The sequence below is a fragment of the Falco biarmicus genome, chromosome 8 (assembly GCF_023638135.1).
Source record: "Falco biarmicus isolate bFalBia1 chromosome 8, bFalBia1.pri, whole genome shotgun sequence".
Taxonomy (NCBI): domain Eukaryota; kingdom Metazoa; phylum Chordata; class Aves; order Falconiformes; family Falconidae; genus Falco; species Falco biarmicus.
In genome coordinates, this window is record NC_079295.1 from 47,679,368 (window position 1) to 47,696,065 (window position 16,698).

At 48.9% G+C, this 16,698-nt stretch overlaps 1 protein-coding gene across 1 annotated transcript in view; it reads right to left on the minus strand.

Moving 5' to 3' along the window:
* Positions 1-16,698, minus strand: part of FGF18 (fibroblast growth factor 18) — a 73,323-nt gene that overhangs the window by 44,304 nt on the left and 12,321 nt on the right. The window contains exon 3 of the mRNA XM_056348611.1: positions 82-262. Within this exon, the coding sequence (XP_056204586.1) occupies positions 82-262 (181 nt within the window). The remainder of the gene's footprint in view (positions 1-81; positions 263-16,698) is intronic.

The window sequence follows — 16,698 nt, forward strand, 5'->3', positions numbered from 1 at the left end:
TCTCCCAAGAGGTTCTCAGCCTGACGTACAGGATTAAAGCCTTTGACCTGCTGTCTGGGGGATCCCAGTAAATATTCTTACCATATTTATCTCCATCTTCTCCTTTGGCACTGATCCTCCTGCCGAGCACTTGGATGTGTTTCCCACTTGTCCTGCTGTAGAGCTGATAGAGCCGAAGCTGCTTCCTGCTCACGTCATCCCTCGCTCGCGTCTGGTTCTCCACGTGTATCCGAAAATCTACATTCTCCTCTGCAGCAAACATCTGCGAGTGGATGGGGAGCAGGGAGAGAGAACAGAACAGACCATGAAACAACCAGCATCTTGGACAGAAAGACTGCACACCAACCTGCCAACGGGCACGTGGCGCAAGAGGACTCAGATTTGGCTGCCCTTTGCTTGACAGCTGCAGCCGCGGTATCAGGCACTCAACATGTAATTCTAGCCAGAGCTGGCTCTCGACAGTAAACCAAACCTGGGCTTTTACAATCAAACTGTGGGGTTGGTTTTTTTTTGAGTAGAAACTTCTGCTCGGTCCTGCTTTGATTTAATCCTGGTCAGCCAAGCTGGCCATAAATTAGGCTTTCCATTGCATGTGCATAGCCTCCACACCAGGTTACACAGACACATTTGGGAGAAAGGGGATGGACAACTCCATTTCAGAAAATTTGTGCTTCACCTTCAGCAGCTGTATTGATTCCCTGGATTAGCTGTGGTGAAGAAGTCAAGGGAAAAAAATATTTATGCTGACATTAGCAGACAGGACTCCAGATTTGCACAGGCGTAATGTCTACTACGATAGGTGTTGTTCGTACGTGGGCACTCTTCAGCCTAACATTTTTGCCAGCTCTGGTTTCAGTGAAGCCAGCTCACGGGTGACCCTCTGTGGATGCATCTCTGTCTGATTCAACAGGGCCACAGCTTGGGCAGAGATCACGAAGGCCAGCAAGAGCCAAACCAGCATGTCCAGCCGCGGGGCTGTTAGCAGCAGGGGTCTCATCGCTTGAGCCACATCATCTGTTTTTTCTGGCCAATGGAGAGAATTAACCTTAGTTCACTACAGCCTTAAAATATTACCAAAAACTTTCTCTGACACATCTACCCTTCTCTGGAGGCTTTGTTTCCAGTCTTAACTGTTCCCAAGAAACACCGCAGGATTCCTGCTTTTGCTTCCAGGGAGCTGTCCTGCCTTGCCCAAGGTCAAAGTGCCAGAGAACCCAGACGTTCTCCAGATGCCCTCCGAAAGGGGAGGCTGGTAAGCACCCAAAAGCACGTCACACCCAAACAGTATGAAAGCCCAGAAACCACTCCACGATCTGTCCCCAAGACTGTCTGCACCACAACGCCCACACTGCCCACACCAAACTCACAGACGGATGGTATTTTGGTGGCAGACTCCCTCCACAGGACAATAAATCATTTGGAAACCAAAAGCAAAAAAAATTTTGAGCAGTGCACACAAAATTTTTGATTTGACCAAGACAAAGACCATTCAAAGTCTACTCGTTGTTGGCGAGCTCTACTACTGTGTACCACCTGCGTGTTAGAGAAAAAATCCACCACAAAATAAGAATCACGTGGGAATTTAATGATGCCTAGGTTTGGGGCTGACAGAAGAATGACATTTACCTCTAGCAGGGTTAGTACTTCTCCTCCTAACCCATTCCCACCATGGCATGTTTGCACCCCTCCTAGCCTGCAAGCAAGAGTGTTCTGGTGTATTGGTGTGGGGATGGAGCTGGCAATGCAAATGAAAAGGGTCAGTAAATCCTCACTCAGGTCCATTCCAGGCAAAAACACATAAAAGCAAGTGGCCACAACACACAAAACAGCATAAAACAGCCCCACTTCAATCTCCTGTATATGTCACTTCATACCAGCAAATATTTTGAAGCCAAATACTCCCTGAAAGTCAAAACCTCAAAAGAACTTTTTAGCATTTCCAGTTATCACATAGACACACAGATCAGCAGCAGGAGGAAAACTTCAGGCGGGCAGGCAGTGCTGCTTAGCACCAGACCTTCACTAAGCAACCCAAACAAAAACATTATATTCAACACAGTGGCAACAGCAATGAGGTTCACAGGGATGTTGTGGGATCACCTTTGCTGCCCTTATTAAATGCTGGGATTACGCTATTTGAATCCCAAGTCCTAGGAGAGAGAGATTTAACTCTCTTACTTCACTGTCAGAAGTCAGGAGGAGGCTGCAGGAGCCAAACGCACAGGCTGAGAAAAAGGAGATTCAGGGCAACGCTGGGTCTAAACAGATATTCAAGGTGATGACAGAGATGAAAGACAAGAAATACGCAATTAATCATAGCAATATTTCCCACTCTTAGAAAACAGCTCAAGCAAGAAGCCGTGACCCAAAGCTGAGGATGTGAGAGGAGAAGCAGCCGTGGCACCTGCCAGGAGGGCACCGCGGGATGCTGACAGAGCTTACAGCAGTCACTGAGCCAGGCTCTGCTCACCCTCCTTTCCCGAGGTTCCACAGCTATGTCTCAGGACAGCCAGCAGGGCTTGGCATTTGATGTGAATAATATTCATTTATTTTCTTCTTCCTATGTTTCTCCTTGCTTTCTTTTCAAATCACATTATTGCAAAGGATGCTAAACTACTAAAACCGGAGATGTTCAAGTAATGTTGACAGCCTGCCTCGTACCCACAAAAGCAAGGCTATTTGCAGTTAAAATTCTGGCTCCATCATTTTAAGATTTAAAACAGATTTTAAATCAAGATGACGTCGTTACATTGCTTTCACCACATGTTAATGAATTTCACATTTTTCTAGGAAAAAAAACAAAACAGGTGGGATCTGAAGTGGGGGAAGGGCAGGTTGCTTTGCTTTCTTGGAAACTTCAAGCAGAAAAGGCAATCTGTTTTCCAAAACATGTTTTAATTCTCTCTTTTAATTGTCTCTCGAGCACTCACCCAGCAGGGCCCCAGCCCGTAGCTGCAGTGGACTCTGGAGCGCCCTTGGAGCCGTGCTGCGCGGTGGCTCCCAGCCCGCCTGCACACACTTGTCACAGTTCCCCTGCCCAGCATCAGCTAATTGAGTGTCTCCTCCCTTTGCAAGAAGGGCACGGCTGCAGCCCAGGAGGATGACATCTCCTCCTGCCCCAGCCAAGGGCCTGCTGGCATCACCCACAACCCCAACGCCCTGTCCAAGCCCAGCGGTAGCCTGGCGGGGGGATCAGCAGGGGACATGGACCCCTGAAATAAAGTCAGCCCAAGTGTGTATCACTCCATCACTTCCCCAGTAACAGGCCCAACTCTAGCCCAGGGAAAGAAATCCTGCAGCAGGAACATGCCACAGGCTCTCCGTGCGGCTGACCCTTGGGGTCGAGAAGCTGCCGTCCAGAGCAGCAGTGAAACCACCAGGATTTAGCTGCCTGCTTAAAGATAAGCACACGCTTAACCACTCTGTTGAAACAGGATGCTTTGCTGGAGTGTGGCCAAGGAGAATTAGCTGTGCCAGCCTGGGCTGCATCTGGCCTGCAGCAGAGAGTATCAATACTCTAAAATAAAATTTCATGCAGTGTCGATTTCATGAGATAAAACCTATTTGATCATTGCTGAAATCCATTCTCACAGTATCCCTGCCCTAAAGAGTATACTCCCTCAAGCAGCTAACTTTACCGAGATAAGAAAGTCCATTTATATATACCATAAGAGAGACCCTCTTTCATAAATCTCAAAAAAATTAGTAACATATGCCTCCTTCGGTAACTGATCACCAACACCCACTCAAGAAGGTCAACTAAAACCAAGTCCATCTACCCCCAAACACATTTTTATAACAATCACAACCACACAAAAACGAATGCAGAAATGTCTTTAAGTCCCAGCCCCACTTGAACACTTAAAGGCTTTCACTTCTGTTCACCAAAGCAAAAAGTAATCTTCCACACACACACCTTTTTTTAAATATTAATATGTTATTACTGTAACATGATATATGAAATGACCACTGGGGGGGTTTTGGCCTCTCAATCCGATCATCCACGCATCCACACTCTAGGCAGCAAAACCTACAGACTCTGGACCCAGAGTGCAGCACAACCTGTCTCTGAAATGAACAGCCGCCTGCACCTTCCAGCTCCTGACCAGGAATGTGCCCTGTGGGGGGACACCCTCTGGGGACAGGGAAAGGATTTCCTGCATCACTTTATCTCCCCCAGTGTTTTGGTGGGATTTGGGGTTGTACTGCAGTGTATTTGGCAAATCTATCCCACCCATATGGGCCACTACCTATGCAGGACAACTTCAGCACTTCAGGATCACGGGTTTCATACAGCTCCATCTCATTCTTTGCCAATGGTTTATAGTCTGCAAAACCCCAGTCGTTAAAACAGAGCATCACATTTGGTTTCAGTTTTATTCTTCCTCTCTGTTTTTCAGTCGGTTCCTCATCCATTTATTATTTATTTGTCATACATCTCACAGCTGTAACATACAGCCACAAAGACATCCCCAAAATACAGTTGGCGATACAGACCTCATGCAAGGGAATAAACAGCATTCCTTTTAAAAACAACCATCAGCTCAACCAACTCGTGCATCGGGAATGCCTCGCTTGCTGCACCAGACCTGCCTCGCCCCTGACAAGGCGCAGCTCTCCCTCCTCTCACTGCACTTGCCCAGTCATTCAAGGTAGGTCCATTTAGTCCTACCTCCTTTCCAAACAGCCACAGAAGCCAGAAACATCTTCAGACAGCCCACACTGGGAGATTTTCAAGTGCTTTTTTGTCAAACGATTCTAACACAATGAGTGGATTTCATTTTAAATGGCTTTACAACGATCCTTCGGTTTAAAGCATGACTGGAGGGTGAGAGAAAGACCGTTGTGCTGATGCAGCCGAAGGTTTCACCATTAAGTAATCCAAGAAACACTCAAGACCAGCAAAAGCCTCCGACAGCAGCACTGCAGCGTTAGCCCTGCACAAGCTCGCACCGGGGGCTGCAGGCAGCGATGCCGTGCTGTGAGCAGGGAGGAAGCACAGCCCCGCCGAGGTCAGTGCAAGCCTCACGGTGCCAAGCCATGTTTACAGGATCTGCCTTTCCATCCAACCAACCTCTACACATTTTGAATTTTCTCTTTTGAGCTTTCCAGTAAAAGGGGATGTTAATCTGTTATTGTTCGTGTCATAAAGCATTACAGCATGAGATGTCCAAGGCCCACAGCATGGCCAAGTTAGCTGGGAGCTGGACTTCAGAATTTCCTGATTTTTTGCTTTTTATCCTACAGAGCCTCCAAGCCTCATCAGAGAGCAAACCATATGTCATTCCCCAAACCAATCTAGGAATACAAAATCCCTCTTGCTAAGGGCCATTCCGATTGCAAAAGATAAACAAATCAAGCTATTCAAAGTCCTTTCAAACCCCATCTGATAAGCAGGAAATACTTATTACCTTTCAGCCATCAAATCAACCTAATATTAATGATTTTCTCCATGACCTTCTAAACACATGAAAGTTAACTCGGTAAGGTCAACAAGAGGATATCCAAGACAGATCTTTCTCAAGTCTGCAAAGGCAAGTAACAAACCACGTTGCTGCCATGACTTTGGCAAAATTCCTCTATGCCAATTACAGCAAGATTTGCTAGCACACCATGGCAGCCATCCACAGCATACAGTGAAACACGACGCACTCCTCATTTGCTGCTTTTTCCTCCTCTTAACTGCAAAGTCAGTCCTTCACCAGCATGTTGTTACCTCCAGGTTACAGAGCCTAGTTTGAAGCTCAACAGAAGTGGATGTGCACTGCTTCAGTGACATAGTCACCTCTTTGGGCTTAGAAGCACGTTTGGAAATTCATCTAATGCATGAACGCTCCATATTCAGATGCACAACAGGAGCCCGGAGCAAAGGGAGAGGGCACCGCCGAGTGAATCTCTGTGTATCTAATGGGAGAGAGGCTGTGGCACAACAGTGCCAGAACGGCACAAATGGAACTAAGCCGTTCAAAGTAACAGAACGCAGACCTTTGTTTTGGTGTTTGCTTCTTATTCCTATCCACAGAAAAATATTTTTTACTTCAAAAAATAAATATCCAAAAATCTAAGTTGTGCTCCCAACCTTGGGAGATGTCACCTCGGATGATGCCTGTGTACCTTCCAAGATGCACTGTCAGAAAGGCCAACGCCGAGCACCACGGAAGTGGTGGTTACAAATGATGTAGATGTGAGACTCCACACAAGACTCCCCCAGAGGCATTTACAAAGTATTTCACTTGAAATACTTTTGAAATATTTTTTTTGATATGAAAAACCATTTCAACAGGCAAGCAGGAATGTCCTATTTAAAACCCAGATGCCAAAAGATCTCGGTCCACCAGAGCTGTACCACCGTATAGCCAGCTCATAAATCGAGTCATGAACCATCTTCTGTCTTTGCTTCCTTAGAAGGCTGTTTCAGAAACACCTTCCTCACACCCACTGCCTTAATTTTCTACCAAGTATATGTACATCCAGTTTACATCTGTTCATTCTTGTACCAACAGTGTCCAGTTTGGATAATACTTTGCCCCCTGTGCTTCTCCTTGCAATACGTCGAGGCTATTCCCTTTCTCCCCTCTCTTCCCCACTTCCATTCCACCATGCTCGGAAAGGATGCAAACCAAGCACCAGACCACCCCCACCTCCTCCCACCACAGAGGAGCTCCTGCCCGCACCGAGGATGGTGCCGAGCTCACCCTCGACACGGGCCCATGCAGGAGACACTGGCCCAGAGCACCCCCCGCTCCTGCACAGGTGTGCCCTGAAATCCAGCCCCTCATTTCTTTGACTCGAGCACTTTCATGTCGCTGCAGCATGTGAAATTCAAGGATGTTTGCTCTTTGTTTAATGCACTTTTAAGTGAAGTGCATGTAGGGAACAAGCTGGAAAAGAGAAGGAAATGGGGTGATGCTGGGGTCGAGCCTGCCCATCCCTTTGGATTTCAGAAATGTTACACAAGACCCAAAGAGAAGACATTTCCAGGGCTTGGAAGAGGGGACATACAGTTCAGCAAGTGACACATACTTGGATCCAAAAGCTGCTCTGCAAGCGGAGCCTCCTTTTACCCCCAGAGCTGCCTGCCGCATTCAGAGAAGCCATACATTAAATCTCTGGGCAGCTTTGGACCTTCTCTCTCTCCGAAACACACAGCCCCTGAGAAATACAGCTATGGCTCAGCCAGACTCCCCAGCATCGCCCCGAGATCCCACCAGCTTTCCAAGCCATGTACCAGTCCTACCAGTGTCCCCTGGAGCAGCATGTCCCCTGCCCCCGGGACGGCAGACAGCGGTGTTAATGAGCCTGGTATGAAATCACGAGGAAGGCGGGAGCGCGTGCCAAAAAACTGGAACCTGAGAGAGTTTGAGGAAACGAATGTTTTATGGCCCATCAGTCAGTATTTGGCCATTTTCTAGAGAAAGATGATGCCACCTTCAAGAAAACCAAGTTTCTCCTTTTGATGATGGAGTGAGCCTCTGCCAGAACTGTGAAAACGCTCCATTTGTGAGATGGTGACATTTTAAACTTGTTCCACCCTGGGAAATGGTTCAGCCTGGGGAAGAGCAGGGTTTCAGCCTTGATTAATGACTTTTAAAACCCCAGCTGTACTCGTGTGCGAGCAGAGGAAGGGAAGGCGCCTCCAGCCAGCACTGCCTGCCGGTGCAAAGCCCAGCACGAGAGCGCTGCCGAAGCACTGCAATGCAGCTCTCCCGAACGGGCTCCACATCCCACCTGCATCTGCCCCTTGCCACCGATCCACAACCAGGTCACTGGCTGCAGCCCTCAAGTCACATTATTTTATACACAATTACCATATTTTTAATATATATATACACATCATAAATTATAATTTATGTAATCACCATAAGCATATATAAATCAGGAGCAACAGCAGCTCAACAGCCTGCAGGAGGGAGCCCACCCTCCACCGCCCACCTTCCCCCCAGCATCGTGCCGTGGTGCAGCAGTGCCCAAGGGCCAGGACCGAGCCACCTCCCAGTGCCAACAGGCACCTCTTCCCCAGTGGGACCAGTTCCTGCTACCTGCGGTAGCCAAAGCAAGCCAACCCTGTGCACCTCAGCTGCGGGGGTATCTGCAGGGCACCGCTTCTTGCCACAAGCTCTTGATGGTTTTGATTCTCTGGAATACAACTCAGACCTTAATTCTTTTTCTTATTTTTTCTCCAGTTGTGCTACATCTTTTTTTAAATTCAGGGCTGGCATTATTTTACCACAGCTATCAATCAGGCAATGAGCAAGCAGGACGTTTTTTCTTCCTTTCTTTCTTTGTCTTTCTTTCTCTCTAATGCTTGTTATATCTCTGCTATATACTTCCTCTCCACACAGAAATATCCCTTCAAAGCTTGATATTATTGAGCAGCTTTCAACCATGCCCAACAGAGCCATGTATTCTCTGCATTTGTCTGGCCTTTGTTTCTAGGAATGAAATACCAATGGCTGAACAGTGTGACTTCATTTCACTCCTTCATTCCAATACTTGTTCTATTTCTATCCCACTGGGTCAAACTCACCTATTGTGAGACCTCACCGATTTCAATTACATCAGGGATTAATTTGTTCCATTGCGTTGAAGCTGTTAATACAATCCTTGCTGGCTCTAGATTAGAAAAGGCACGGTGGAGACCTCCCTCGCAGGCAGTGTGTTTAGCAGCAGTCTTGATCTTCATTTTTGTTCAGCGGTGGGGTTTTTTTTTTCTTCCCTTTGTGCCCCTTTGCCCCTCTTTTCACAATCTTCCCCTTCCTTTCTAAATTGCCCTTATCAGTACTGGGTGGTCTTTCTGACTTCCACTGTGACTGGCAAAACGTTGCCTTCCAAAGCTGCTGCCCAGGGCTTGCGAGGGAGGTCGGTGCTGGAAGGAAGGTCCGACCCGAAGCCACCCGACGCCCCGCAGACATGACCGCTCCATCTCTGGTACTTCATCTCCTCCAGGGTCATCACGAAGGGTGGCTGCAAGTCCCCGCATACCCAAGGGGATCTGCAGGTCTCGGTTCTGCAGCTCCGTCCACTGGCCGACAGGTCTCCAGGCAATGGCTGAGATCCTCCACGCAGCAGAGTGACACGCAGAAACGCACATTTGTCAGCTCTGATCAACCTTCCTGAGGTTCCCAAACTGGCACACAAGATCACGACAGAGCTTTAAAACCTCCAGCCCTAGGGTCTTGTAGGACATCTGTGATACCAGCTAAAGGCCAGCTCAGCAACCCTGACTGCCAGTTGTCGTTTATCCACAGGATTTTTTCTCGGGAAGAGACTGTGATGCAGGGAGACTTAGGGCCCACGTGGATGCAGAGCACTTCAGCTTTGCTCGAGCACTGTCACTCTGCCCCACAAGATCCATTGCTTTTCCATTTAAAAAAATCCAACCACATCTTTGTGAAACTATATTTTTAGGAAATAGTGTGAAGATTCCAGAACAGTAAGAACAGCAGTTACAAAAAGAGAAGTAGGGGGAGGAAATAGAAGATATGAAAATAAACCCCAATAAACAGCTCAGCAAACAGATTCGTCCCTCACTTAAACACATGACATTTCCATGGTGGTTTCATGAGGTCACCTCAGGCTTCCATAGGGCATCTCTGTGCAGCCTGGGCTGCAGGAAGTTTCAGGGGTTAATGCTGCAGCCCTCAAACCCACCAGACAGCAGTTGGATGGGTTGGGTTTCAGGGCTCCAATTTTGTTCTCATGTTCAGTACTCAGTTTTCCAAAATGTACAACGTTCCCATTTACAACTGCACTTTTTTTTTTTTACTACAAGAAACACAGAAATAAGCTGGACTACTATCACCCAACTGTTTATTTAACTCTGCTACTCACTTTAGACCTCAGTGGAGCCATCCAGGGACAGGGTGAAGCCCCCACATCCCCTCCAGGTACTGCCCCACCTGCCATCTCCCACTCCAGCCACCCGCTCAGGTGTCATCCTCTTTGGTGCCAAATACTACCTGAGCAGCACTGCTCTGTAACTACATGGCCTGGACACAAGCAGTATATAATCACCACAACTCAAACCTCAGTGCCAGCAGAAACCCTCGCACCTCCCCAGGACCAAGACCTCACAGCACATGCATTGCTCTGGACACGTCCTACCATGAAGACCAACCCCACCCTGAGACACACAACCCATGGAGAGAACACAGGATTGGTTCTGGAGAATGTGTTACATTGGAGCAGCCTTCACAACAGCCGAAGCTTTCCAAAATATTCCCCTCTACAGCTGAAATCTCCTACCACGGTTTCTCCCCAGATGGTTTTGCTGGGGAAGAGCTAAGCTCCCATCCTTGCCACTTCACCACAGTTACTTCTGACATCATCAAATTCAGTGAAGGCAAAACAAACCCCAAAACAATTCCCCTGCTTCCCACCATGCCTCCCAAGGGATGCACTCCCGGCTCAGAGGGAACTTCCAGTATTCATTGGCCCCACACACTCTGCTGACCAGTGGCAACGTCCTTCAGGCTTTGCACAGGCCATGCATGGTCCCAGCTCTGTGCTACGGCCACTGCTCCTCCTGATAGCACCAGGATAAATTTTTTTTTTTTTTTCCAGAAATAGTTTCATGCCTGTGTCCCTCCTCACAGCACAGGTACCAATGCAAAGAAAACCACAGCAAGGCTGTGCAGAACAGCCCCGACCAACCTCTGCGAGATCATGGATCCACAAAGTCCGCAGCTGGATTTGGGGAGCTTGGCATACTACAACTGCCTTTACTGCCTTAACAAAAAAACAGAACCAAAAAAAAGCTTCTTTTCTTTATGGAGAAAACAATCCTGCTGAAATAAACTGCCCTGATAACAGGAATTAAAACCATTCAGCAATTCAAACTGTTGCAAGCAGCTGTCTGCTAGTGTTTTTGAGCAGCTGAAACAGGCATTCAAGAAACAAAACCTTGAGAGGAAACCATAAAATCTTGCCAGCCCAAAACACAGCGAGAGCAAACATGGTCCCTGATGAGGCAGCAGCGCAGCAACCCGTGCCCGCGCACGCATCGCCTGCATGGCGAGCCACGGAGGAGGTCCGTTTTGATGCAGACCCAGCAGCAGCAGCCAACTTGCTCTGAAACAACTCGAACGCCTTGGCACAAAGCACAGGGAGCTCTGCAAAGGGGAGAAACAAGGCTGAGGGGGCTGCCCCTCCCCAAGCCCACTCATCTCCAGAGTGCTGCCACGGCACACTGTGGGTCCCATCGCCCCGTTTCATGCGCAGTGCTGGAGGAGCCCAGCATGGCCGCGCGGGTTGGGCTGCAGCGGAGACCAGGGCAGCCCACCCAGCAGGGTGCTCCTGGGACAAAAGGTGCAAGCACCCCACTAAAAATACTTACCAGCAATTTGTTTGTCTCTTCAAACGAGACCTGAGCCCAATTACTGAAAAACCTGCCAGGTTCAAAGCACTCCCGACCTTTTCTCTCCTTCCCTCCATCACCAGCAGCTTCCTCACAGGGCAGATGCTCCAGCTGCAAACCTGTTTGGCCACGGCAGTAGGGCAGAGCAGAAACCCCAAGCCCACTTCCCTGAAACCAGTCAGGGGTTTTCCACACCCTGGAAAAAGGCAGAGTCATTCACCCCTAGGACTTACAATGCCAGTTTAAAGCACGGGCCCGTCAGGTCCAAGATGACACCTCTGACTCTTCTGCTCCATACCAGCCCAGCCGGGACCTCCCCAAAAACAGGAGCAAAAGCACAAGACATGGGAAACCCAAGCGATACTCAGGAAAACATCACCGTCAGAAGGAGACAGAAGGTCATCGGAGACCCATCTCCCCATAAAAGAAATAAACATTTGCAGCAGCAGCAGCACCGCAGCAGTGAACTGATGTTTATCCTGGTAGCTCCTTTCATCCCAGTCCCCTGACATCGTCCAAGGAACACAGAGATCCTTGCTCCCACTGCAGAAAAGCAACTCCCTCTAGGGTAAAACATGGCAACTGCCGAGCAGCACACACAAGTTCAGCGCAGGATTTCCAAAACACCTTTTTCCATTGCATTTGCAAAGAAAATAGAGATGTGGCTAACAACTATCTCCCTAGATAGTAGCTTCCAGGCACTGCTCCCATGTGAAAGGTGGCTTCTCCAAAAGCACACAGCTGATTCAGCAGAGATGCCTGGAGACCCTACCGAATTATCCCATTTTTCCTCTATCCAGTTTCCTCTCTGGCAACCTTTTACTAAGCTCCAACCAGTCTCATAGGAGACTCCCCTTATGAGCTCCTGCTTATTCTGGCAAGATAACACCTAGTGACCCTACATGGGAATGGTGCCAAGGGGAACGCGACCTTCTCAGGTGTCACTGCTCACTCATCCCAGGATTTGGCAGCCTCTGCGCAGTACTGGGCTGTAAGAAAATGGTTGTGGCCAAGGACTGGGAGGTTAATCCATCTAACAATAACTGGAAGCAATTGAGGGATTTACTGAAATAGCAGGAGTCATTCCGCTGGGAACGTTTGTGCTGCTGATACCTCGCTTGTGCCTTGCGTTCATTCCCACGAGCCTGCCTCACTTTTTCACACCTGCTTTTAGAACTGGCTAACATTAGCTGTTTGAGACTCAAAATCTCTCCCAAAGCTTGCACCCTCCCCTCCTACATTTAAAGTTTGTCTTCTCCATCATTCAGCTGAGCATCTTCTTTACTCCCACTGCCTCCAACAGCTCCACTCTGAAGGGGGACACTTGCAGGTTCAGGGCAAGTAGCAGATCCATGTTATGGAAACCACTAAAACATCACTGAAAACTGGTAAATATGAATACCATCCTGCTAACAGCAGTTAGTGGCGGGGGGGAAGCAGGGGAAAGTCCTGTCTTTCTGGGCTGAGCTCTCTTTCAGAGCCTAATGACAACACCTGATGGAGATGCCCAGCCTGGGGGACAGCCTCTCTGGGGTTTCCATCCTGACCCAAAGCCTGGGATGGCAGGGCTGGTGCTGCTGAACGTGACTGATGCTCGGCAGTGGTACAAGGGATCCCTGTGGTCCTGCCCCACCTCAGCTGCCAGGCTGATCCAGAGCTTTTGGTGTCAAAACAGGAACAGGAGTCGTATGCGAGGAAGATCTCTGCAAACTTCAAGCCATGATTCAGAGACAGTGCCTTCTCCTCAGGTCTAAACACCCAATAAAACACCAACCACCAGTGGGCCATTTCCTCTTCTCCTTCCAGCTCCCGCTCACCAGAGATGTTGGCCCTGTGTAATGACATGTTCTTTGCCCTTGGACTTCACCCACTGTATCCAGACAGTCCATCAGGTGAGCCCTGACTTGGGACACTGTTGGAAGAGCCAGGGGCACAACCTTTGCTTTTTGAAAAGCAAAGTACACATCAAACCGCAAAATTTACAGAAAGGGGATGTAAGATTCATCTGCCCTGTTCAAGCAGTGGACCAGAGGTGCCCGGCACTGCTGTGCTGAGAGGAAAGCTCAGGTATGGAGCTCAGAAATGTCACTGGAGGCTCCTGAACAGGCGAGAGCAGGGAACTGGGACCACAGTACGATCCAGCAGGACACCAGCTCCCAGGAACACGCCCCTGGAGTTCTCTAAACCCCCTGGGACCTGTAAAAGGCAAGGTCCCAGAGTAACGGTGTTGAGGAATAGCAGTCATGGTAAAGAGAGGAGTAATTTACCTAAAAATAAACGCAGATTCCCTAGAACAAATAGCAGTTTGTGAAATTACAGCCATGGAGATGAGCACCCCCTTATCCTTCAAACAGGTTTTCCCCCTTTCAGTGGCACACTTTGACAACACATTGCTGACGAGGTTCCTTGTCCGCTCCCCAGCTTACCACGACCAAGCACCTGCAATGTGAGAGTTGCTCCTGCATGGTTCTCTTCCCACATACGTGAGAAACATCTTTACAAAAGCCTTGGAAGCTATTTCTGGAACAGGGCTTTCAGAGACGATTTTAATCAGTAATTTGATTGGTTATTTGAAACATAAGATGCAAAGATGCAAAATTTTCTTCATCTCTGCAAGGGAGATTTTTTTTTTTTTGATCTTGCTTTATGCTTTACTTGCCTTGCAAAACCTGTTCCATGAACTGTAAAGCAGGATGTGCTCTCAACCCCAAATACATCACCACGGGAGCCCTGATAATGTAGGAGACGGACAAAACCAATTTCCATTGGAAAATGGCCTACTTACTTCAAATAAATCTCTTCAACTTACCTGGGAAGACCTGCTTTTATTTAGCAAAATTCAATTAAAGTCATCATTAACAACAACCTTTTCCATTTCCTATCACTTGTCCAGGGTGGCCCTACCTGAAACCACGGTCTGAGATACTGCACAGCGACATGCTGCAGAGCTTCCAGGAATGATCAGCAAAGCACGACTTCACACCAAAAACATCCCCAACATAAGACCAAGACGTGAAAAAATAGCTTAGAAGTTCCCATCCAATGAACAAAATGTATGGCCATCTCCAAAAGCTTCACAGGAAAACAGAAGAGATGGGAACCACCTCTGTATCACCCTTGGCATCCAAGATGCTCCTCCTCATGCCCAGCACTCTCACCAGCCTGCTCCCCCCATGCCCGCGAAAGGTGGTCAGCAAACCAAGGGCTGAGAGGGAGCAAGCACTGAAGCTGGGCATCCCCCAGCCCCAGCCTGAAGGCATGTGTTAGCAGATGGGTTCCTGCACCTCCCAGCTCACTGCCACCCTCCCCAGAACAATGCTCCTGTGCCACCACTGCTGCCGTGCATGGTGGCGGGGTCCCCTCGGCTACACACGGTGATGTGCTGCAAGACCAGCCGGCACCATCTGGAGATGAAAACCAAAGGCAGCTCTGGAGCAGTAACTTAGGGCTGCCAGCCACGCCAGCTCGGTACCTGCTGACAGAAGGGTTGAGAGCAGCTATTTGGCATTCCCAGTTTCCCTTTATAAACACCCTGCTGCCAGAGCATCCCCTTTCTGAGGAAACCGGAGGGTACTTCATCCCTGCCTGCTCCTGCTTGCGGACACCCGGGGCTGATCAGTTCTGCTCAAACACGTTACCACTGACGCAACCCCCAGCCTGCCGTCTTGGGCTAACGGGCTGTGCGAGCATTTTCACTCTGACTTATCAGCTCTGCTCCAGGCTGCTCCACGGAGTGTCCACAAAATCCATCAGCCATTAAGAAGGAGCAATCAAAAAAATATTCCGACTGGGTTGGTGTGTAAAGGCTCTTCCTCCACCTGAGCCAGCCATCACCCCATACCTGCCAACAGCCATGAAACTTTTCCTTCCCCAAAAGTGCTTTGAAATCCATTCTCAAGCCCTATTATCTCTCCTGTTTATACTGCACTCCCTCTATTATCGAGAAATCTCCGAGTAATTTAGAAGCCCACAAGCTCCTGCACTAACAGGGCAATAAATCACATTTATATACCCCATTGCCTACTGTTCGCAGGGCTGTGGTGCCGAGCCGGGCAGCCAGCGGCCAGGTGACACAGGGCGGCAGGGACAGCCACTGCCTCCCCTAGCCCCGCCACCTCTGTGGCATGCAAGCTGGACACAGCAGTAGGCACTTGTGTCCTGCACGGTCCAGGCGTTGATTTTTTAAGTATCCAGAGGGGATTCCAGCCCGTGTCCTACCTCCCTGTGTTCTCCCCATCTGATACTGACACAAGCACACAAAAGAGGGTTTTCTTTTCACAAAATCAAACCAAAGGAGGAGGATGTTTTTGGCCATTTTCCTCAAGGAAAGACGTTGCCCATCTAATAATCCCTAAATGGGCAGTGGGTTGTTGGGCTTTCATGTGTGCCTCTGAGCCTCCCCTCACCGTGCCAGGTTGCTGGTTTTCTTTTCCACGGAGTTGCAAAACCCCTGAATAACAAGGTTTGTGCATGGAAGTGCTGACACAAACCTTAACTACAGCATCCTGAACATGATACCAGAATAAGGACGCTCCCTGTGTGGCCCAGCGTATGGATAAATAAAGCATTTCAGCAGCCAGCGCCGACAGATCATAAACCTCCACGAGCATAAATACCAACAACAACCCAAAAAAGATTAGAGGGTTTACGGGCGAGGCAGGCTGGGATGATTTAGAGTTGGGGTGGAAGGGTCATTATTGCTGAATAGGTGGGGGCGAGCGGGCCAAAGAAATCAATAAACCATTCTGCTCCCAGGGAAGGAAGGGGCCACGCTAATTGTGCAAACGCACATTTTCCGTTCGAGGCTGGAGATCTCCAGCTCACCCAACACGGGTGGATATAGGGAACGCGCACTATCTTGCCGGGAAGCAAGAACTTCACCCCGAGACATGCACCCCAGGAGCTTCATCACTCAGGAGAGCTCACCTAAGCACCTGGTGACAGCGCAGCTTCATATGAACACAGACCCAGGTCACGTTCATCTCCAGCTCCATTAATTTAATTTTTTATGAAGTTAATATATAGCTGGGATAAGGATCTCAGTTGCTTTCTGCACCACCGTCCAGTCAGAGCTTTTCCAGTGCTCAGTCCCAGCACCCTACAACCAACTGACAGGTCGGGCCAGCACCGGTTGTCTTCAAGCACCAAAGACAATCTTTGGGACCGCTTCACCCCTGATAAAACAACCACGTTAGCAAGTTGCCACGCTTGTGTTGGAGGTTGCCCCAAAATGAGCCACAACAGATCGCTGCATCCTACAGCAAAGACGGACACAAAGCCTGGTGGGCGGGCTGCCCGGCACACAACTGCTGAGGCACAGAGTTCAAAGGCGACAAGCGATT